The sequence below is a fragment of the Phaenicophaeus curvirostris genome, chromosome 2 (assembly GCF_032191515.1).
Source record: "Phaenicophaeus curvirostris isolate KB17595 chromosome 2, BPBGC_Pcur_1.0, whole genome shotgun sequence".
Classification (NCBI taxonomy): Eukaryota; Metazoa; Chordata; class Aves; order Cuculiformes; family Cuculidae; genus Phaenicophaeus; species Phaenicophaeus curvirostris.
Window position 1 is genome coordinate 117,942,226 of NC_091393.1, and position 22,387 is coordinate 117,964,612.

Sequence of the window (22,387 nt, forward strand, 5' to 3'; positions counted from 1 at the left end):
CCACGTCCCATGGGATTTGAGCACAGCTGTGACATTCGCACTGGCCCCGGAGCTCATTCACACCCAGGTGTGACCTGTTCTCCGAATTAAAATGGAAAGGCCAGAAATCACGCAGCTGACGAGTCCGGTCACCCACGGATGCTTCACCCGTGCCTCCTGCCCTGCCGGGAAAGGGCTGCACATCCTGAGCTCTTATGGGGACAAGGTCATGATGCAGCCACTAGATTCCATTCAAGACAACCCTGAAATGAGGTCTCCAGGGCTGGGAAGTTTGCTAGAGCAGAGCTCCAGGGCTATATCTTGCTCAGAGGATGCTGTTCTTTCAGTGTAATTCTATGGTCTTCCATGGTCTTCAGCTCCCCGCTGCTCAGGGAGAAGAAAGAATAGGTTCCTCCTAAATGTCTCCCTGCTAGAGAGTCCTTTTCTTGTTTTCTCAGCTTCCCACCACTCCCATTCATCTGTCTGGAAACCGTCTGGATCTGTTAATGATTTACACACTGGACTCTCTTCGGGGAAATAAATATATAAGCTCTGTAATGAACTACAAAGAGCATCCTGCTGTTAGACCAAGAACAGCCCTGCACTGGTGTGGAGCTGGTCGCTCCAGCACCCCAACGGACATGGTATTCCTGCATCCCCCAGAAATGCTGGGGTACCAACACCTGCAAGAGCTCTGGGAGCAGGGCAGCTGAGCTCTGGCTGCTGTCGCCTTCAGGAGGGAGGTCTGAGAGCCCTGGCTGCAAGCACGGAGGCATCCGGCATGATCTGCAGAAGCCACAGCAGAGGATGCTTCATCTCAACCCCTCACCTGCATCTGCTCCGCTCAACAAGGTTTCCTAAACAGATTTCACATCTTCCTTATAAATATAAACCACTCAGACTGGTCCCAATGAAGATGAAAGAGCCTTTAAAGTGCGAATCATATCTCCGGTTTGGGCCATAAAGTATCTCAGAATAGCTTTTCGTCATGGAAAAATATAGCAGGTTGGGGATCTCTTGGGGAGGACAGAGGCAGCTGACACAGTTGCAGGCACTGTGGCGAGTTGTGGATGGTTTGGGGATGAATGTGGGGAGGGCAGGGATCTGGAGAAGGTGTGAACCAAGCTGAAATGCTGCAGAGGACATTCCTTGACATTCTTTTTTAGTAACCTGCTATGGAGGGTTTCATTCAGCCCCAGGGTACTAGAGTGAATCTATTGAACCCCAATAGCCTTTGGCAAGGAGGTGTACATGCCTGCAGCCCACTGAAGGACACCCCACCTCGTTTCTCTTCATTCTCAGCCTCTCCTCTGGCTGTTGGAAAGAGGGGAAGATCTCTAGAGGAGATCTCTTCAGCATTTTCACCCTGAAGCAGATGTCTGGAAGAGGTGGCTCAATCGCATTCCATGTCCCTCCAGCCCCACTGTCCTTCTTATGGGTTGTTCTCCTCAGGAAGTTGCATTTGGGGTAGCTCCTTTCTCTGCAGAAGACTGTGTCAAATTAAATAGGAGCAAATCCTTCGCCCACCCAAGGAGAGGTCACATCTGCTCACTGTTGGTAAGATCGCCGGCAAACCTCCATGTGTGGTTTCCCCACGCCCTGCCATTTGTCTTCTCCTAAACATGCAAATAAACAACTGCACTTCATCCGGGCTGGTGGGAGGGATGCTCACAGCCCTTGTCTAGCTCTTGCTTGAACCTACACCCAACAGAAATCACCGTTAGGTTCTCCAGGAGGATGGACCTGCCTTCAAGGGCTACCTTGAGAACTACAGCCTGGAGATGGAAAATTCCAGTGCAGATATGTTTCTCCATCTGGGTAAGCCCACAATTGGAAAAATAAAGAAAGTCCTTAACATCTTAAAACCATCCCCTAAACCTTATGCACAGCTGAGGTCATGTACCACCATCCCTGGACGGAGACCAGCCAGTGGAAATGATGAGCAAAAGTCACCTCAAATACGAGACACAGAGTGTAAAAGGCTGTGCAAACCCTCGTAAACCAGCTCTGAACACCATTCTGCTGCTACTAAACCTCCCACAACGGGTCTGGCAGAGGGTTGGGACCACCCCAGGGCAGAGTCAGGAGTCAGCAAAGCCACAACCATCTACAGGGGTGGTTTGCACATTGTCACCCTCTTTGAGGGCAAGTTGAGCATTCCAGGAATGAGCCAGTTGTTCAGAGGGGCTGGAAACTTGGCACCATATGAGTTTCTCCATCATCCCGACCCCTTCAGGTTTCTTATCACCCCTGGCCCCCTTTCAGGCTTGCCCCAAGGCACCATCCTGCACTAAGCACATTGCAAAGGATGGAGCATCCCACTTGCTCACCTATGCAAGGTGCATGAAGGAGCCTCCTGGAAGCCACCATGGCTCTTGGGTATCGACTAGCCAAGGCCAGTCCTCTGGAAAATGAGTCTCACTGGGCCTTGGGCCACTGTGCAGTAGGAGGAAGCATCCAAAGCCCAAAGTCAGTCCCGCTAGAGTGGAGTGGAAACACTGAGGGCTGATGGATGATTAAAGAAGCAGTGAGCTTGGCTGAGTTTCACCCTGCTTAGCCTCACTTTCTTCCTGCATCCCAAAATCCTGTACATGCCCTTGAAAAGACACCTCCAGGCTGGAAAACTCTCTCCTGCTGCTTTTGCACCCTAAGCTGGTGGCTGCAGGACTCCCTGACACGTCAGGCAGGGATGTCCGATACCTGAGCTCACCCTGCCCAGGATCCTAGAATGGTTTAGGTTGGAAGGGACCTTAGAGCCCAACCAGTTCCAACCCTCTGCCATGGGCAGGGACACCTCCCACTGCATCAGGTTGCTCCAAGCTCCATCCAACCTGGCCTTGGACACCTCCAGGGATGGGGCAGCCACCTCTTCTCTGGGCAACCTGGGCCAGGGCCTCCCCACAATCACAGCAAAACATTTCTTCTAAGTTCTTATCTCAATCTCCCCTCTTGAAGCTGAAAACTATTCCCCCTCATTCTATCCCTGCCCTCCCTGATCAAGAGCCCCTCCCCAGCTTTCCTGGAGCCCTTTTAAGTACAGGGAAACGGACTGGGATGAGAAGCCACTACTGTCCCAAAAGATTTGCTTTGAACCAAATCCCCTTTATTCCACAGAAAAACAACCTCAAATCATAGAACCACGGAATCATTTGGTTGGAAAAGACCTTTGAGTTCATAGAGTCCGACCGTACCTCTCGACTACTAAACCATCTTCCTGAGCAAATCCTCAGCACCCAGTGGAGCGTGAAGCTGTCCCACACCTGAGCCCAAGGCACGCTTGTAACAAGCATCCCGTGCCAAAACCATTGCCGGTGGTACTGACTGGTCCCCAGCTAGAGCCTCTTCATTCAGCCTGCCCCCCCCACCCCCGGCTCCAAAATTGCGAGCGCAATTAGCAGCATCACCCGGAAAACTTTGCTGGCTGCAGTTCACTGGGAGATGCTAATCCCTCCATCCGCCATAGGGCTGGATCTGGGCGGCAGATGCCCATCGTCGCTTGCTCATCTTTTGTTCAGCACCTGGAACGGTCCCTCTCGCCTCCCCTCTCCCCCCCCTCCTCCTTCCCTCCGGCAGATGCGATGGATGCAATCGTCGCGGGGGGCTATAAAAAGCCACCGGGATCAGTGGCCAAGTGGCAGACACTTGCCGGGAGCGCGCGGGAGAGGAGGACGGCGAGCGTGCCGTGGCAATCAGGCTCCCACCCTGGCCACAGGTAAGCCCCAAACCCCAGCCCTGTGGGTCTCCCTGATGTGTTTTGGGGGTTGGGAAGAGGGGGAGGAGGGAAGAGAAACTTCCCCAAAATAATGGTGGGGTCTGGTTGCTGTGGGGAAGGGGACAATTCGTGATGGATGGCTCCGGACAGGGGTTTCACAGCAAGGAATGGGCCATAAAACACACCCTTCCCTCCCTGCCTCCTGCTTATTGCCCTCTCACTCCATTTAGTGTCAGGTTTATTTGCATTATTGGGTGTCATTGTGTTCCCGAGGTGCTGCCCACTCCTGCCCCAGACCCTTGGTGCCACTGTGCTGAGGGCTCCCAGGCAGCGACACCGACAAATTTGGGTAGAAGACGTTCAGATTAGGTCTATCTCACTGTTTTATTCCCCCTTTCCAAACTGCTATTTCCTGTGATAAATCCAGGGTCCTTTCTCCCTCTGCCAAAGAAAGTCCCTCTCCATCCATCCATCCACCCATCCATCCACTCAGCCTGGCTGCAGAGAGCAGGCTCAGCTTTCCCTTCTAGCGATACACTTCAAGCCAAAATGAGATTTTTCTTCTTTCTTTAATGTGGGATGGGCTTTTCCTCTTTTTTCTCTTGCAACGTGGTGAGACACCTGAGTCCACACCAAGTTAAACAGAACTGCTTGGGAAAGAGTTGGGGTTACAGAGGGAAAGCAACCTGAGCATCCTCAGGGACCTCGGAGCCAGGTCCTGTGGGTGTCCAGGAACAGATCCCAGCCTCATCCTCGATGGTGCAGGAGTAACAGTGACTTCAGATCAGGTTTAGCCCTGATCCTGAGTTAATTTTGGCAACCCCTGGGGTACCCTGTGTCCCAAACACCACCAGCACTTGCCATACCCCAGCCCACAGCATGGAGGGGATGGAACTGGATGGGCTTTAAGATCCCTTTCAACCCAAATCATTCTATGATTTTAAGACTTTATGATTTTATACCCTTCCCAAAAGCCAAGCAACCAGCTTCAATAGTATTCAATATAAAATATCCCTCATTTACTCTTCTCCTCCTAATTTAATGTTATTTGAGGCTGTCTCCACCACCACGCAGGAATTTTGCAGCTGCTTGAGGGCCATTGCAGGACAGGTTAGGAGGGAGCCTGTATTTTTTAGAGGACTCATCTGTGAGTGATTGGCAAGGGATGAAACCTCAAGACAGCTCCCTTCCCCTCGCGGCATCATTCATCTTTATGGGGTTCTTAGGACACGGCAGCAATCCCTGCCGACAGCGCCTGTCACCTGTGCTAGCGGTGACAAAAGACCTGGGCTCAAGCAAGAAGTGCATTTGGGTTCAGAAGGCAAAAGGAAGAGGCTGAGGAGGAGACACGTCCATTTTTTGAAGCAGCTGAGCAGGAGCAGTGATGTGGGTGCAGGCAGGGAGGCAGCTTCAGGATGGGCTTCGAGGTCCCTTCCAACCCAAACCTTCCCTTTGCTGTGCCTCAGTTTCCCCTCTAGCAAAAATCCCCTCTGTGGGATGGAGGGAAGAGCAGTGCTTTGCAAGGAGCATGAAGCAGAAGGAAAGCTTTGCAGGCAGAGTGATTTGCAGCACTAACATATCTCCCAGGCGATAGGGAAAAGGATAAAGCTGGGGATTCTGGAGGGGACCTCGCTCCTGCAATCCCAGCAGAGGCGACTTGGAAAAGGGAAAGTATAAGGACACATCCAAGAAAATGTTATAACACCTCCTGAAGGTAAAAAAGAGGGGTTTGTTGGTTTTTTTTTTTCCTTTTATCCCCATAGCTCCTGCACAGTTTCCGGGCTCACAGCCCCTCGCATCTCTCCCGTGAGCCAGGATGCCAAGCACGCTGTGGAGCAGCCTCCCCGTGGTGCTGGGGCTGCTGCTCTGGCACCTCACTGGTGCCAGCAGCCCGTGCTGGGAAAGCAGCAGATGCCAAGACCTTGCCAGTGAGGCCAACATTCTGGTAAGCCTGGGGATGGGGATTGCCCTCCACTTGCTTTAGCTTCTGACCTGGCAAGGAACTGGCACAGCAGGGTGACTCCCATCCACAACAGGCAATGCTTTGGGCCCCAGGACCCACAGGTTTCACTGGGCTCCCGTCTCCTTGCTTCACACCCAGAGGTGATGCTAAGTCAAGGTTTTGAGCTTCCTGCACGGGATGAGCCAGGAGATGGAGTGTCAGCTTTACCCTGTTCCCAAGGGTGCTCACACAGGATGGTGCAGGTGCTGGGTTTGCTCTGGGAACCCCACAGCGGGGGCTGTGCCCAACCCAGAGCCTTTTCATAGAATCATAGAATCACCAGGTTGGAAAAGACCCATTGGATCATCAAGTCCAACCATTCCCATCAATCACTAAACCATGTCCCTCAGCACCTCATCCACCTGTCCCTTAAACACCTCCAGGGAAGGTGACTCAACCACCTCCCTGGGCAGCCTCTGCCAGTGCCCAATGACCCTTTCTGTGAAAAATTTTTTCCTAATGTCCAGCCTAAACCTCCCCTGGAGGAGCTTGAGGCCATTCCCTCTCGTCCTGTCCCCTGTCACTTGGGAGAAGAGCCCAGCTCCCTCCTCTCCACAACCTCCTTTGAGGGAGTTGTAGAGAGCAATGAGGTCTCCCCTCAGCTAAACACCCCCAGCTCTCTCAGCCGCTCCTCCTAAGGCCTGTTCTCCAGCCCCCTCACCAGCTTTGTTGCTCTTCTCTGGACTTGCTCCAGAGCCTCAACATCCTTCTTGTGGTGAGGGGCCCAGAACTGAACACAGGATTCGAGGAGCGGTCTCACCAGTGCCGAGTACAGAGGGAGAAGAACCTCCCTGGACCTGCTGGTCACGCCGTTTCTGATCCAAGCCAAGATGCCATTGGCCTTCTTGGCCACCTGGGCCACTGCTGGCTCATGGTCAGTCGCTGTCAACCAACACCCCCAGGTCCCTCTCCTCCAGGCAGCTTTCCAGCCAGACTTCTCCTAGTCTGTAGCACTGCACAGGGTTGTTGTGCCCCAAGTGCAGGACCCGGCATTTGGCCTTGTTAAACCTCATCCCATGGGACTCAGCCCAGCAGTCCAGCCTGTTCAGATCCCTTTGGAGCCTCCCTGCCCTCCAGCAGATCCACGCTTCCACCCAGCTTAGTGTCACCCAAAAACTTGCTAAGGGTCCACCCACCCCAGATCTTGAAGATTTCAGTGAGCTCCTGGCTTCATGGGGGCAGGGTGGAGACGATGCTGCTCAAACAAGGTTTTGAGCTTGCAGTGTCCCTTCCTTCATGAGATGAGCAAGGAGTTTCGATGCCAGCTTTACCCCATTCCCAACGGGGCTTGCGGAGGATGGTGCGGACGCTGGGTTTGCTCCAGCAACCCCACAGTGGGGGCTGTGCCCACCCCAGAGTCATTTCCACCAACCCCTGGCTGGTTTGGTGCTTTATACACTCCCCATCAAGGTGGTTGCGCTCACATGGGAATGTCAGAAGGGCACAAGCATAAAACCAGCTTGTGAATCATCCTGCTCTATCCAAGTAGTCTCCTGCAACCCCCACAACCATCTATGTGAGGCAATGCTTTGGGCCCTGGATCCTGAAGGTTTCAGTGGGTTCCTGGCTTCATGCAGGGCAAGGCAAGCAGAAACGATGATGCTTAAATTAGGTTTTGAGCTTGCAGCGTCCCTCCTTCATGAGATGAGCCAGGCGTTTGGGTGTCAGCTTTACCCTGTTCCCAAGGGTGCTCACACAGGATGATGTGGATGCTGGGTTTGCTCCAGCGACCCCACAACGGGGTCTGTGCCCTGCCTGGAGCTGTTTCCACCAACCCTGAGCTGGTTTGATCCCCTGACGCGGTGCTTTACGTTCAGCCCTCGACGTTCCCCATCGAGGCGGTTGCACACGGGGACCTCAGCAGGGCGTAAGCGTGGAAGTAGCTTGTGAAATATCCCACTCAATGCAAGCGTCCCCCTGCCCACGCATCCCATGCATCTCACCCTCCCATGCAGGCGTGTGCTGCAGCATGCAGGGCCGACCTGTCAGCCGAGGCGCCCGTCTATCCAGGGAACGGGCACCTCCAGCCCCTCTCCGAGAGCATCCGCAAGTACGTCATGAGCCACTTTCGCTGGAACAAGTTTGGCCGGAGGAACAGCAGCAGCGGTGGGGGCCACAAAAGGGAGGAGGCAGCGGAGGGGAACCCACCAGCAGCGTCGCTGCCCACTGCCCCGCCGCCCCGCCGAGAGAAAGAGAAAGGAACCAGGCTGGAGATAGAGGAAGGCAAACGCTCCTACTCCATGGAGCATTTCCGCTGGGGAAAGCCGGTGGGACGCAAGAGGAGACCCATCAAGGTCTACCCCAACGGGGTGGAGGAAGAGTCGGCCGAGAGCTACCCGCTGGAGTTCAGGAGGGAGCTGGCACTCGACCACATTCTAGCACCGCCTGAGGAGGAGAAGGAGGAGGAGGAAGAGGAGAAGGAAGGCCAAGAAGAGGAGAAGGTGGCTGGTGGCTCCTACCACATGAGCCATTTCCGTTGGCACGCGCCGTTGAAGGACAAGCGCTATGGGGGCTTCATGACCTCAGAGCACAACCAGACCCCTCTAGTGACTCTCTTCAAGAACACCATCATCAAAAGCGCCTACAAGAAGGGGCAGTGATGGAGGAGAGCCCCTAGGGGCCCCCACCGCCAACCCCCTCATAGCTTTAGTGTCCCGCTGGCATGTCTTGCACGTAGAGATCACTCGTTATGTCGTTCTTAATTCGTGCTCTGAAGGGATGCGCTCCCGGGCTTCACTGGGTGGGAACAGGTTAGGGATGTTGACTGCTCCAACCCACCCGCCGGACACGCATGGGTAGCGGGGATGACGCCCAGTTCAGAGCACACCACGTGATATTCCTATCTTTTCACTGTACAATACTGTAAATGATGGATCTAAGGAATTGTAAACCAAAAACAAATACATTTTTTTGCAAACTAAATGGGTGTCGGCAGCGTCTCTGAGTGCCCAGTGCTTGCAGAGGGGCAGCAAAAATAACTGCATGGCTGGGAAAGGGCTGGGGAGTGTGGGCTGGAGAGGAAGAGTAATCACGGAATGGTTTGGGTTGGAAAGAACCTCAAAGCCCATCCAGTTCCAGCCCTCTGTCATGGGCAGGGACACCTCCCACTGGATCAGGTTGCTCCAAGCCCCATCCAACCTGGCCTTGAAAACCTCCAGGGATGGGGCAGCCACCACTTCTCTGGGCAACCTGGGCCAGGGCCTCCCCACCCTCATTGTAAAGAATTTCTTCCTAATGTCTAAGTCTTCCCCTTTCCAATTTAAAGCCATCTCCCCTCGTCCTATCACTACAGGCCTTTGTAAAAAGCTCCTCCCCAGCTTTCCTGAAGCCCCTTTCAGTACTGGGAGCCTTCTCTTCTCCAGGCTGAACAACCCCAACTCTCCATACTTGTCCTCGGAAGGAAGATGCTCCAGCCCTGAGATCATTACTGTAGCCCCCCGAGGGGACTTCTGAGGGATGGAGAGAATACTGAATGATAAAGTTCCATGAAGATGAACACTGTTTGGGGTTCAACCCTGGGCACAATGGAGGGGGAAGGAATCTTGTCCACAGTTGAGGGTGTCCTCCTCACTGCAAACCTTCCCACCCAAGGCAGAGAGACAGTGCCCAGGTACTGTGAACACTCCAGGAGAGCAGAGCCCCTGAGGTGGCAACATCAACATTTATTTGCAAAAAGAAAAAAAAGGGGGGTTAAGATGGTGCATTTGAAACTATTGAGGGGCTTCTTGGCCCCTCCTGACACGCAAATGCCACAGCGCTCCAAAATACAGAGATGGAGACACACACGTGCACCTCGAGTGTTGGTTTGACAGGAATGGATTCGGTTGCCGCTACGTGTCTAAACTAAACGAGAACAAACAGGTCACCGACATCGGGTGTGGGGCTTGGGGGGGACACTTCACAGATGGAGTTTGGGTCCCAAAATGCAGAGGTGAGACATGCTGGGTGATGCAGCTGGCTGGGAGACGACGGCCCTGGCCCCGCTGCCGGGTCCCATGGAGGTGAGCAAGGGAAAAGCTTTGGGATAGGAGGGATAACCCACTGTCCAGGGTTATTTTCTGTCCCAGAGGGATGGTGGGCACCCCATAGCATAACCCCTCCTCCAGTGCAAGCAAACCTTGTGCTCATCTTCCCTCCTTCTTAGTAGTTTTGAGGAGGTTTGGAAGTGTTTTTCCCCATGGACACACAAATTGGGGGCTAATTTTGTTTTAAATGGTAGCACTTTTCATTGGAAGAGCCTTGGTAGCAAACCCTCCTTCCCCGAGCCCCTTCCCATCTCGCATCCCCACTGCCGACCCCCAAACCTGCCCCAGCCAAAAACTCCAGTGGGACAAGGGAGCAAAAAGGGCTTGGGGACAGGGGATGGAGACACACCGGGAGCCTGAGGAGAGGCAGCAGAGGCTGCGAGCGGGGCAGATCCAGCCCAGGGACCAAAATAAACCCTTGTTTTTCCTGTCCTCTTAAGCAAGCTCATTTCCTAAGCCCGGATTACAGCACAACCGCACAAGCAAGCGGTGACCTCGGAGCAATCGTGAACTGTATCTGCCGCTGAGGGGAAAAAAAAGAGGGATGTAATGTGTCATTATAGCTTAAAATAACTGCCTGGAGGTGCCGCAAGAGAGGGAAACAGGTCGTGGCTGAAACAACCCAGCAGTGCAAACATGGAGCAGCTGCCTTTACCTGCTGTCCCACCGCCATGCGAGGAAGCAGCTCCCACATCTCTGGCTTTAGACCCTTCTGTGCCTCTTTGTGCAGTGAGGATGGAGGCAGTGTGTCCGGCCAGAAGGAACGGGGCTACCTGAGCTTGCAGGATAGATCCCAGGGCTGATCGGAGGACAATGGCAGCACCCGTTCGACTGCCAGTGTGCCTAAGCTCACCTTGCCAACAGCCTTAGGACACCACTTGAAAGGCATCTGGGAGCAGCAGAGACCCTGTGAATGACTGAAACCCCACCGTGAACAACTGAAACCACACTGTGAACGACTGAAACCCCTCTGTGAACAAATGAAACCCCTCTGTGAACAGCTGAAACCTTTCCATAAATGACTGAAATCCCTCCATGAAGGACAGACACCCCCTCAAGCAACTTTTCCTCCTCCTCTCTTCCACCTCCACTTTGCAGTTTTTGTTTGGTAGAACCTAGAATTTTCTACCGTGTGTGACTAAAGCAAAACGCTTGATAGGCTCCTCTCCCTCCAGCCCAAATTCAGCTTGATCCCATCGCACAAGAGGCAGCACAATCCATGCCCAAGCAAGTGCAGGGTCTGCAGGGTGCACCCTGTAAAACAACTTCTTTCCTGCTGTGCTGCAGTTTCTTTGTGGTTACAGCTCAGATGATTTAACAGTGGACTCTGTCAAAGTGATTCGGCTCCAAAAAAATGAATAAACAAGTCTTTCTTTGAGACAGGAACCTCAAAACTGTGAAAATCCAACCCAAAAATATGAAAGCAGTGGGTTAATGTGTTAATATTCCCCCAGCATGGGGAATATTATGGGCATGGGTTGCTTGTGCCTCATGCCACAGCTCCAGGTGCTTCACTGTCTGTAGGCTTAGCCGCCCCAGCCCCCTGCGAGCAGCCTGCTGGGCACCTGGGTGAGAGGCTCTTGTGGGTTTTCCCACCAAAGAAGCGGGGTTTCCCACCAAAAATTGGGGTTTTCCCACCTTAAAAAAAAAAAAAAGTGGGTTTTCCCAAACAAACCATGTTTTCAAAGTGACCTGGAACCAGCCAGGTGGATGGGATGGGATGGGATGGGATGGGATGGGATGGGATGGGATGGGATGGGATGGGATGGGATGATCACCGCCTTCATGCTGCACCATGCAAGCTTCCATCTGGGACACCGGGACATCCTGAATTCACCAGGGGAATTTGCCGTGTGCCAAAGAGGCTCCTGGGGAGATGCAGGAGCTGGATGAAGGGCTCATAACCCCACCAGAAACCCACCTCATGTCCCAGCTTGGCTTTGGTTTTGCAGCTGCCCCCTCCAGCACGTTGCATCCCAAACCCCTCTGCCTTTTGCATCCTCCAGCTTCAGCCCTGCCCCTTGCCAGGGGCTCTCAACACGGCTGACAGATGATGCGGGGAGGGACTCCCCAGGGAATGGGTTTGCTTTATGCCAGGAAGATGAACACATTCAAAACGCTCTGCCCAGAGCCAGAGCATCTCCTCTCCCCTCTCCAAAAATGGAACCGGAGAAGGAGGTCACAACAACTGCCTGCCTCCCCGTGCCACCGCTCACCAAGCCTTCTGCACCACCGACCGCTGCAAAATGTGGCTGTGGAGGCCGAGGGTGACGAAATAAAGTACGGGAGACAGGTTTGTGGTGCCAACGACTCTTGGGGTGGCCTCGCTGTCCGTGTCCCCACCTGCCCTGCAGGAGGATGTGCTCCCCGCAGGGTCAGCAGTCTCTCCCCAAGAAGTCCTTCGGCATGAGCCGTGTGGTGGTGGCTCTGTCCTACCAGCACAGACATCCTCAGTACACGCAGAGATCTGGGAATTTCATTTCATACACCGGGATGGAGTGGTTTTGGGGCTGGCCGTAGGCGGCTGTGATGGTGCCAGAGGGGCTTGGTGGTGGCCTGAAACAGAAGAGATGGAGGGAGGTGGTTTACAGAGAGGTTTGGTGAGGAAGCTGCAGCATTGCAGATCTCCCTGGTGCCACCATAGAATCACAGAATGGTTTGGGTTGGAAGGAACCTTAAAGTTCATCCAGTTCCAAACCCCTGTCATGGGACACCTCCCACTGGATCAGGGGCTCCAAGCCCCATCCAACCTGGCCTTGAACACCTCCAGGGATGGGGCAGCCACCACTTCTCTGGGCAGCCTGGGCCAGGGCCTCACCACCCTCACAGGAAAACATTTCTGCCTAAGATCTCATCTCAATCTCTCCTCCTGCAGCTGAAAACCATTCCCCTCATCCTATCCCTGCAATCCCTAATCAAGAGCCCCTCCCCAGCTTTCCCGGAGCCCCTTTCAGTACTGGGAGCTGCTCTGAGGTCTCCCCGCAGCCTTCCCTTCTCCAGGCTGAACTACCCCAACTCTCTCAGCCTGTCCTCGTACAGGAGATGCTCCAGCCCTCAGATCATCTCCATGGCCTCCTCTGGACTTGTTCCAACCATGGCAGAGGGGAACTAGGGCAAACAAACCAGAGCTGGTTCCCATCAACACTTGTCCCCTCCGTCATTGCAAAGGCCCCATCTCCTCCAGCACACGAGCCTCCTTGATGGATAATGCCTGTGGCTCCCAGTGCCCCACAGCCAGCGCTGGCCTCATGTTCAGGTCCCCCACCCTCTAGCAGTGGGGTTTTCGATGGCTCTGACGAACTGTGCTTGGCATGGGGTGCTCAGCTGCCACCCCAACTCACCGTATGGTGATCTCAAAGATCTGGTTGAGCTTGCTCTGCAGTAGTGTCGCCTGTAACACAGACACAGGGGCTGTATTAGGGGACCACAGCAGTGCTAAGGGAACAAACACCCCCTTGTCCTTCCCCAGTGACCAGAGAAAGGGTGGACTGGCAAAATTCAGAGCCACATCGTCACTGTCTGACTGTCCAGAGCAGAGCATCCACAAGGATTTAGAGTATGACGCTTACCCGGGCACCACAGTGGGCAGCGATCTCCTCGAAGGGGGCTTTCTGAAATTTCTCCACCACTTGGCGCCTCCGCTCTCGCTCCTGCTCCTCCACGGCAACGCTGTCTACTGAAGCAGAGAGGAGATGGCTCTCAGCTGCTCCCCACCTGCAGAGACCATCCCAAGCAGCATCCCCACCTCCCCAGCATGGGTTTGGGCACCACTAGAAAGCCAAGGAGAGGGTGTCCAGCCTCTGGCTTTGGGACCAGCCCCACAGGGACACCCCTAGGGCCGGGTAGAGCCTATCCAGTCACCCTGGGTGTGATGCTGGGTACAGATCCAGCCATGCTGTGCACACGCAGACACAGCAGTGACAGTCCCCAGAACTACCCAGCATGCCAGCTCCACCATGTCCCTCCCTTACCTATCGCCTTCTTCAGCGTCTCATACGTGATCTCTTCTGCTGGCGCTCTCTAAAGGAGGAAAAGCAGATGAGGCTTGGCGCACAGCAGAGGATGCCGTTCTGGGTTCACAGCAACCCAGATCCCATGTCCCAGGCTTTATTCTTGCACCAAAACACTGTCCTGTCACTAAGTGGAGGGGAGCATCAGGGGGACTCAGGGTCTTGCTGACCCTGCTCACTGCCAGACGTGACAGGGCAGAGTTATGGGCTCCTGTGCTCACAGCCAACAGAGCAACAACGGGTGCAGCCAACTGAAGAATTTGAGAGGGCTTAACTGCAGGCTGTCAGGATACTAGAAACACACGGTGCCCAAGGGATCAGAGAATCATGGAATGGTTTGGGTTGGAAAGGATCTTAAAGTCCAGTTCTAACCCCCTTGCCATGGGCAGGGACATCTCCCACTGCATCAGGTTGCTCCAAGCCCCATCCAGCCTGGCTTTCAACAACTCCAGGGATGGGGCAACCTGGGCCAGGGCCTCCCCAGCCTCACAGCAAAACATTTCTGCCTAAGATCTCATCTCAATCTCCCCTTTTGCAGCTGAAAACCATCCCCCCTCATCCTACCCCTGCCCTCCCTGATCACGAGCCGCTCCCCAGCTTTCCTGGAGCCCCTTTCAGTATCAGAAGCCAGCTCTAAGATCTCCCCACAGCTTTCTCTTCTCCAGACCGAACAACCTCAACTTTCTCAGCCTGTCCTCATGCAGAAGGTGCTCCAACCTTCAGATCATCTTTGTGGCCTCCTCTGGACTCACTCCCTGTCCTTCCTCTGCTGAGAACTCCAGACCTGGTCACAGGACTCCAGGTGGAGTCTCACCAGAATGGAGCAGAGGGGCAGAATCCCCTCCCTGGCCCTGCTGGTCCCACTGCTTTGGCTGCAGCCCAGGACATGATTGGTTTCTGGGCTGTGTGCACCCATTGGCAGATCATGTTGAGCTTCTCATCCCCCATAACCCCAAGTCCTTCTCCTCAGGGCTGTTCCCAATCCATTTTCCACCCAGCCTGGATCTGTGCTTGGGATTGCCCTGACCCAGATTCAGGACCTTGCACTTGGTCTTGTTGAACCTCATGAGGTTCACGCAAGCCACCTCTCCAGACTGTCCAAGTCCCTTTGCACGAGGCAGCTTTGCAGCTCTGGTGTGACACGGTACCTGCTCTCGCTCAGGACTGTTCCTTGACTCCACCTCAACCTGCAGCGAAATGGTCTCGCCAATGCTCTTCCTCTTGGACAAGCGATCTTCATCTGTGGAAAAGGAGAAAGGGCAGAAGAGCTAATCGCAGCCACCTCAGGGGCAGTGGGATGAGCACAGGCAGCTCCTGGAGAAGACGGCCTCATGTCCCATCCCCACGGTAGCCGCCCCTCTAAGCCAAGCATAGAATCATGGAATGGTTTGGGTTGGGAAGGACGTTAAAGCCCATGCAGTTCCACGCCCTTGCCAGGGGCAGGGACACCTCCCACTGGACCAGGTTGCTTAAAGTTTCATCCAGCCTGGCCTTGAACACCTTCCAAATTCACCCAAATTCACCAAAAAACAGAAGAATTGAGGACTAAGCCAAGCCCAGCTGGCTTCATGGCTCCTTCCGTCCAGCAAGCAGTTCAGGTTGCAACCCCAGGAGGTTCCTGCTGAACGACTTTGTGCCTCAGTTTCCCCAAGGCTATATCTCAAACAAGGAACAAAAAAAAAAAACAGGCCCACAGCATCGTTTAGGTTGAAAAAGAACTTTGAGATCATCAAGTCCAACCTTGTGTAGGACAAGAACTTCACACCCCCATCACTGTGCAGAGCCAGGGATCAGTTTTCTCCCCTCTCAACTCTCCAGAACACTTCAGGGTTCTGCGTACCTGTCAGCTGGGGGATGTAGGGTGTGCTGAGCCGGTCTGTGTTGTAGCCACTGCCGCCCAGCACCTCACTGATCTTGCTTTGCCAGAAGAAGACCTCTGGACCCAGGCGGTCAAGGCTCTTGCTCAACCTATGGAGACAGAGGGAATACCACGGAAATTATGGCATCTCACCTATTAGGGGAACAGTACTGGCAGGGTTTCCAGTTCCTTCATGTGAGAAACCGAGGGCTCTAGTAGTTTTGCTTAGCTTCAGCACAGCTGGAGAGATCAGCACAAAGCTGGAGGCCCAGATAAGCTCTTGTCCCACCACAGTGGACATGGATGTACTCAGGGAAGACCACCTTGATTTAGGGAATGGCTAGAGAGAGCAGTGGCAGTGTCTCCATAAGGAACCTCACCACTAAATGTGATCCATGCCAAGGCTGTGCCAGCACGAACAGGACATCGCAGCCAGCTTCGGCCTGGGGATCATAGAATCAGGCAGGGACGTCCAATACCTGAGCTCATCCTGCCCAGGATCCTAGAATGGTTTGGGTTGGAAGGGACCTTAAAAAACATCCAGTTCCAACCCTCTGCCATGGGCAGGGACACCTCCCACTGCATCAGGTTGCTCCAAGACCCATCCAACCTGGCCTTGAACACCTAGAGGGATGGGGCAGCCACCACTTCTCTGATCAACCTGGTCCAGGGCCACAGCATCCTCCCAGGAAAACATTTCTTCCTAAGATCTCATCTCAATCTCCCCTCTTTCAGCTTCAAACCATTTCCCTGCATCCTATTCCTGCACTCCCTGATGAAAAGCCCCTCCCCAGCTTTCTTACAGGCCCCCTTCAGGTACTTGAAGGTCTCACCAGAGATGCTCAGCACACAGCAGGCATCCTTGAGCCAGCGGCACAGCAGAGAAGGACAACGTACCAGATCTACACCCATACGTATCCTGCTGCCGGAGAAGGGGAGGGATCAGCCTGCAGAGCTGATCCTAGTGTTCGGCCAGCTGTGAGCGCAAGTCATGGTGGCCACCACCTTCCCTGGCTGTATGGGATCCTCAGATTCCCAACAGGCGGAAAACCACTTGATGTGCTTCCCACCATGTCATTGTCAGATGGGAAAGGAGACAAGCACAAGCTGATAAACCCACTATCACCCACAATCTTACGGATTCCAACCCCTCAGAAGCAGGTAGTGGGGAAGAAGGTGTTATCCAGGCTCTTACCTGGGTCTCTCCACAAACACATCTTCAGGGAGCAGATAGGGAGCTTCCTTCTGTCGCGTCTGGATGACCTGCAGCAGACAAGAAAGGAGCCAAGCTCAAACCCCACAGGTAGCCAGGAGAGACGATGCCAGATCTGCTGCGGAGAAGGCTTCAGACCCACCCCAGACCCTCCCTCGCACCTCGTGGATGTGCTGGCAGAAGGTGGGCACGGTGATGAGCTGGCTGATGAGGTTCAGGTAAGCCGCGCCGAGGGCAAAGAGCGCACAGCGGTTGTACGCTGTCAAGTTATCCTCGTTGATCTGGGCAATCTCCTGCAAGAGAGACACGGTTCCATGGATGGACAAGGTCTCAGAGTGGTCCCCATCCCCCCTCACGGCATAACATGCCCTCCAAACATCCCAGCTTTTGGAGCCTGGGTTTGCAGCATTTCAGAGGCTGACAAGGAGACTGGGGCCTCTCCCCAGCATGCTGGTCTGATCCCACGATGGTGAGAGAAGCTCAAAGCAGGAGAAACACTTGCATTCTCCTTCTTTAATACCCAATTCCACAACAACCCCTCCCCAGGAGCTCCTTCCCATCAGGTCCCAGCCCACCCATCCCATAGGGCTGAGCACCAGCAGCACATTCAGCTCTCCTCTACCTACCTGCACTGCCAGCACCAGGCGGATGAGGTCCACCACGACCTCCTCGTTAGCCAGCTCGATGCTGATGAGCATCAGCATGCTGTAGAGAGCCTCGTAGTGAGCCTGCACGTTATTCTCCTCCTTGCATATCAGGTAGATGTGCCGGTAGAGATGCTGGCCGTGCTGTGGGGACACAGAGGGATGTGGTCGCCTCTTGAGCATCCCCTGCTAGCACCACTGCCATGAACAGAGAAGGAAAAGCAGAAGGGCCCAGCAAAAGAGTCTCCAACCATGCAGGAGGGAGCAGAGCTCCTCTGGTCACCAAGCAAAGGAAGAAAGCCCCAGGGAAAGGGAGTTGTGGCTATCAGAGGGTGTTTCACTGTTTGATGGTGACACATTGCTTGACAGTCAGGCAGAGGACAGAGCAGGGCACGTGCTGGTGCAAGGGGAACTCAGTTTTGCAATGGTTTAGGGGCTGCATGGCTGCTTTGCTGCTCCCTGGTGTGTGCAAGGTAATAAACTGATCCTCTCTTGGCCTCAAGTTAGCTCCAACGGGGTTTGCACCACCCTGGAAGTGTTTTAAGGAGGTTGCAGGGAGGGAAATAAGAATACATAAAATAAGGCATCTTCAAAAGCCACTTAATAAACAGCTTTTGGGATACCAGCACCTCCTTGGGTGCTCACTCCTTGGGGCAAAGAGCAGATTTAAAAGTCTATAAAGGCCCACGCGTGAAGCGCTGATGAAGATTGAACCCCACTGGCTTTTTCCAGGGACATTCCAAGGTTTAGAGGCATCACGGTACTCTAAGACTCAGTGTCACTTAGGGAAATAGAGGCACAGTCCTCGCACTTGTCCATCTGCACAAGGACAGCTTTACCCAGACCCTGACACTACCTTCTTCATGAAGACAGTATCTTGGCGCGAGCATTTTTCCACTTTCAGCTTCAGGACCGAGATGTCGCTGATGGTGCTGCAAGGAAAGGCCAAGGGGAAGGAAAAACTCAGACACCAGAGGGAAGAAGCGCAATTCCCACATGCCTGCAGAGCTGTTGGCCAGGAACCGTCTGGGAGGAATCGAGGCAGGAAGCTAAAAGGGGCTTTTAAAACCCGTTTGAGCAATTCAGATACTCAAGAGTACCAAGTATGGAATGTCAGGGCAGTAGCACTCAGGAACACAAAGTTGAGCTGACAAAGAAGCGTGCAAGCAAAGTGAGATGGCAGGACCACATTTCCAGCCTGGAAAATCTCCCTCCCAAGCCAGCTCTGCAGGGTCTGCAGGTCCCAGCCCTGCTTGGGCAGCCCCTAGGACACACCTGATGGTGGAGAATTTCTGCCGGTTCCCATGGCGATCGATGAAGCTGATGAGGATCTCCAGGACAAAGAGGCGGATCTCAGGATCCTCCATGAGGGCTGCAGAGAGCAGCCTGTCCAGGAAGGCGCTGGGAAGAGCCGTAAGCATGTTACTGCACTGGAAGCCCACAGAGACCTGCAAGCATCAAAGAAAAACGAAGAGAATGTGACTTGCAGGGGTCAAAACACACCAAGAAAGGGAGAAGACTAAGCACAGCTTGAGTTCTTCCTAAAACACTCAAGGGAAGAAGGTCTCCGAGCTCAGCTCCACCTCGCCAGCAGTTGGGACACCAGAGGTCTTGCAGGAGACCTCGCTCTCCAGCAGGAATGGTGACATGTTCACTGGAACAGGCTGCCCAGGGAGGTGGTTGAGTCACCTTCCCTGGAGGTGTTTAAGGGACGAGTGGACAAGGTGCTGAGGGGCATGGCTTAGTGATTGATGGGAATGGTTAGACTTGATGATCTGTTGGGTCTTTTCCAACCTGGTGATTCTATGATTCTATAATTCTATGATTCTATGATTCTATAATTCTGTGATTCTATGTTCATACCTGGAGGAGGGACTTCAGGAGCATTATCTGTGTCAGCCGATTCCGGTTCTCTCTGCCACAAAGAGAAGAAACAAATGGTAGAATCCATCCATGGAAAAGCATCTGAAAGGTCAGGACCTGTTTCCCAAGGGTCACCACCTCAAACAACTACGTCCAACATATTAGCTCCAGATTTAAGAGTTAGCAATAAGGAATGATGGATAGCAAAGTACACATCCCACCACAGGCACTAGACACAAGGCACCACTCACACCTTCAGGCAGGCATGAGTGCAGCTCAGGGCAATGAGCCAACCTCTGGACGTATCTACCCCACAGCAGCTCTCGAGGGACACCAGGCACCACCTCTGATGCTCTTCACTGGTAATCAACTCAAAATCAGTGAGAGGAAGCCCAAACCCTCTTGTCCATTAAGGCACTCCTGCTCCTTGCTCCTATCTCATGAATCACGCTACCACTTCAGCAACATAAAGATCTCTTATGCAAAAAAAAAAAAAAGAAAGAAAATCTTCAGTTCTCTGCTGTCTGGGTCCATGGGCAGAGGCCAATGGGATGGGGTTCAACAAGGCTAAGTTCTGGGTCCCATGCAGTTCTCCAGGCTTGGGGAAGAGTGGCTGGAAAGCTGCCTTAAGGAGAAAGCCCTGGGGGTGCTGGTCGACAGTGGCTGAACATCAGCCAGCAGTAGCCCAGGTGGCCAAGAAGGCCACCAGCATCCTGGCTTGGATCAGCCATGGGGTGGCCAGCAGGAGCAGGGAAGGGATTGTCCCCCTGCACTCAGAGCTGGTGAGGCTGCACCTTGAATCCTGGGTTCGGTTTTGGGCCCCTCACTCCAAGAAAGACCTTGAGGGGCTGGAGCACGTCCGGAGAAGTGGAACAGAGCTGGGGAAGGGTCTGGAGCCCAGGGGTTCTGGGAGTGGCTGAGGGCCCTGGAGCTGTTTAGCTTGGAGAATAGGAGGCTGAGGGGAGACCTGATCGCTCCATGCAGCTCCCGGAAAGGAGGTTGGAGCCAGGTGGGCCTTGGTCTCTCCTCCCAAGTGACAAGTGATAGGACAAGAGGAAATGGCCTCAAGTTGCACCAAGGGAGGTTTAGGTTGGATATTGGGAACAATTTCTCTACCGAGAGAGTGGTGAATCCCTGGCAGAGGCTGCCCAGGGCAGTGTTGGAGTCCCCATCCCTGGAGGGGTTCAAAAGCCACGTTGCTGTGGCACTTTAGGACACAGTTTAGTCGACAGGGTGGTGTTGGGCTGATGACTGGACCAGATGAGCTTAGAGGTCTTTTCCAACCTTAATGATTCTATGATTCTTTGATTCTACGACTCTATCCCTGGAAGCTGAACCACAGGCTGCGGCTCCTCTGCAAGGTGCTGCTTCACCTGCACACCCAGAGCAAGCCTCATCCCTCACGCTGCATCAGACATGATCTAAAACCTCTCCTGTTGGAAGCTCCTGAGAAAATAAAGGCACAGTGACCAACAGCCTGGCACGGCCAGCCTAGCACCAAGAAACAACTGCCATCCCGGGGCTACAAGCCTGATTCTGCTCCTGCAGCAAGGAAAACTGCCCTGGCCAGTTGGTGTCCAGCACCCAGTGTGTCTCCCATCATATGAATTGGGATCGAACGCAGGCGTCAGGAACTACCCCCATGTGAGTGAGGAGCAGAGCGTCTCTCCCACCAGCCGGCAAAGTCTCTCTCCCATCAGAGACAAGTGGGAAGAGCCGGACCGTAATTTGAAGCTAAATATAGCATGAAAATCTGTTTGCTCCTTACCTACATGTTTCAGCACTGATATCCTTGCTCCAAATAGCTCTCATGCTCTGTTCCCACACTTCTTAAGCAATTCTGTTGTTTGGGTGTTTTCCATTCCTTCCCTTCTTCCACCGCCAGGTATAAACACCACCTCCAACCCCACGTTAATCAAAGCTTGGAGGCAGCTCAGAGGGACCGGTAGGGGAGGCAGCAATGCACAGCCAGTTCCATGAAGCCAAACACAAGCCATGGGTAGCCCTCACCCACCAGCGGCCACCTCACAGACCTGAGATATCTCCAGTCCCTCCCATGAATGTTATTTTTAGTTCCTGAGCTCCTGATAGTGGAATCTCTCTGCAGGTACCCAAAGAAATGCCAGTTCAATGGCAGCACCACTGCCCAGAAACACCTTTGCCCCCTGATACTCTAGTGGTTCCAGGGCCCCTCATCATCACATTTGCAGTAGACAGCAAAGCAGACCACAGGTCGCTCAGCTTTCCTTGCTCTTTGGTGGAAGATCTCAATTCTTGTGCTTTCCCACAATGTGCCCACGTCCCGCTCTGTCCCCAAAGAGAGGCAGGAACAGTGTCAGACGACCCCCAGCGCTTTCAGCTCTGTGTTTAAAGATTTACATCACCGCACACAGGACGGGAGAGCAGGAGGAGGGAGAGGAGAGAGGAAGGCATCCATTCTCACCCGTCTTTGCCAGCGTCGATGGACTGCTGCGAGGAGGGGAGTGGCACCTTGTTCATGATGAAAACCATCACCTCAGACTGCTGGTAGGTGGGCAGCGTGCTGGCAAAGGACCCTGTGGGGACAAAAAGCGGGCTGGCGGCATATAAGGACAAGCAACCTGTGCTATGGGGTCTGCCTCCCACCTCACTCCAAGCCGGCTGCTGGACCACCATAGCCAAGCCGGGATAGGACAAAGCCAATCCAGATCCAGTACCCACAGGTAACTTTACCTTCAGGATGATTCAACACCCATCAAAATGGCATGAGGTTTAACAAGGCCAGACGCCCAGTCCTGCACTTGGGGCACAACAACCCTATGCAGTGCTACAGACTAGGAGAAGTCTGGCTAGAAAGCTGCCTGGAGGAGAAGAACCTGGGGGTGTTGGTGGACAGCGACTGAACATGAGCCAGCAGTGACCCAGGTGGCCAAGAAGGCCAATGGCATCTTGGCTTGGATCAGAAACGGTGTGGCCAGTGGGTCCAAGGAGGTTATTCTCCCTCTGGACTCAGCACTGGTGAGACCGCTCCTCGAATCCTGTGTTCAGTTCTGGGCCCCTCACCACAAGAAGGATGTTGAGGCTCTGGAGCGAGTCCAGAGA

At 53.9% G+C, this 22,387-nt stretch overlaps 2 protein-coding genes across 5 annotated transcripts in view; one reads left to right on the forward strand and one right to left on the reverse strand.

Annotated features, from left to right (window-relative positions):
- Positions 1 to 5,492: 5,492 nt before the first annotated feature.
- POMC (proopiomelanocortin) lies at positions 5,493 to 8,337 on the forward strand. The gene is made up of 2 exons (XM_069850734.1): positions 5,493 to 5,636; positions 7,649 to 8,337. Exons 1-2 carry the CDS (start codon positions 5,508 to 5,510, stop codon positions 8,291 to 8,293), a joined length of 774 nt encoding a protein of 257 aa, XP_069706835.1. The 5' UTR covers positions 5,493 to 5,507; the 3' UTR covers positions 8,294 to 8,337.
- Positions 8,338 to 11,479: 3,142 nt separating this feature from the next.
- EFR3B (EFR3 homolog B) overlaps positions 11,480 to 22,387 on the reverse strand; it is a 48,760-nt gene continuing 37,852 nt past the window's right edge. For 3 of the 4 annotated variants that reach the window (XM_069850640.1, XM_069850641.1, XM_069850638.1), the window contains exons 11-23: positions 21,750 to 21,861; positions 19,307 to 19,358; positions 18,719 to 18,891; positions 18,300 to 18,375; positions 17,426 to 17,587; positions 16,961 to 17,092; positions 16,782 to 16,849; positions 15,569 to 15,696; positions 14,877 to 14,968; positions 13,690 to 13,738; positions 13,288 to 13,394; positions 13,060 to 13,109; positions 11,480 to 12,274 (exon numbers count right to left, since the gene is read on the reverse strand). In XM_069850640.1, the coding sequence (XP_069706741.1) occupies positions 12,169 to 12,274; positions 13,060 to 13,109; positions 13,288 to 13,394; positions 13,690 to 13,738; positions 14,877 to 14,968; positions 15,569 to 15,696; positions 16,782 to 16,849; positions 16,961 to 17,092; positions 17,426 to 17,587; positions 18,300 to 18,375; positions 18,719 to 18,891; positions 19,307 to 19,358; positions 21,750 to 21,861 (1,307 nt within the window). In that variant the 3' untranslated portion in view covers positions 11,480 to 12,168. The remainder of the gene's footprint in view (positions 12,275 to 13,059; positions 13,110 to 13,287; positions 13,395 to 13,689; positions 13,739 to 14,876; positions 14,969 to 15,568; positions 15,697 to 16,781; positions 16,850 to 16,960; positions 17,093 to 17,425; positions 17,588 to 18,299; positions 18,376 to 18,718; positions 18,892 to 19,306; positions 19,359 to 21,749; positions 21,862 to 22,387) is intronic. The other variant, XM_069850639.1, reaches the window with a different exon arrangement.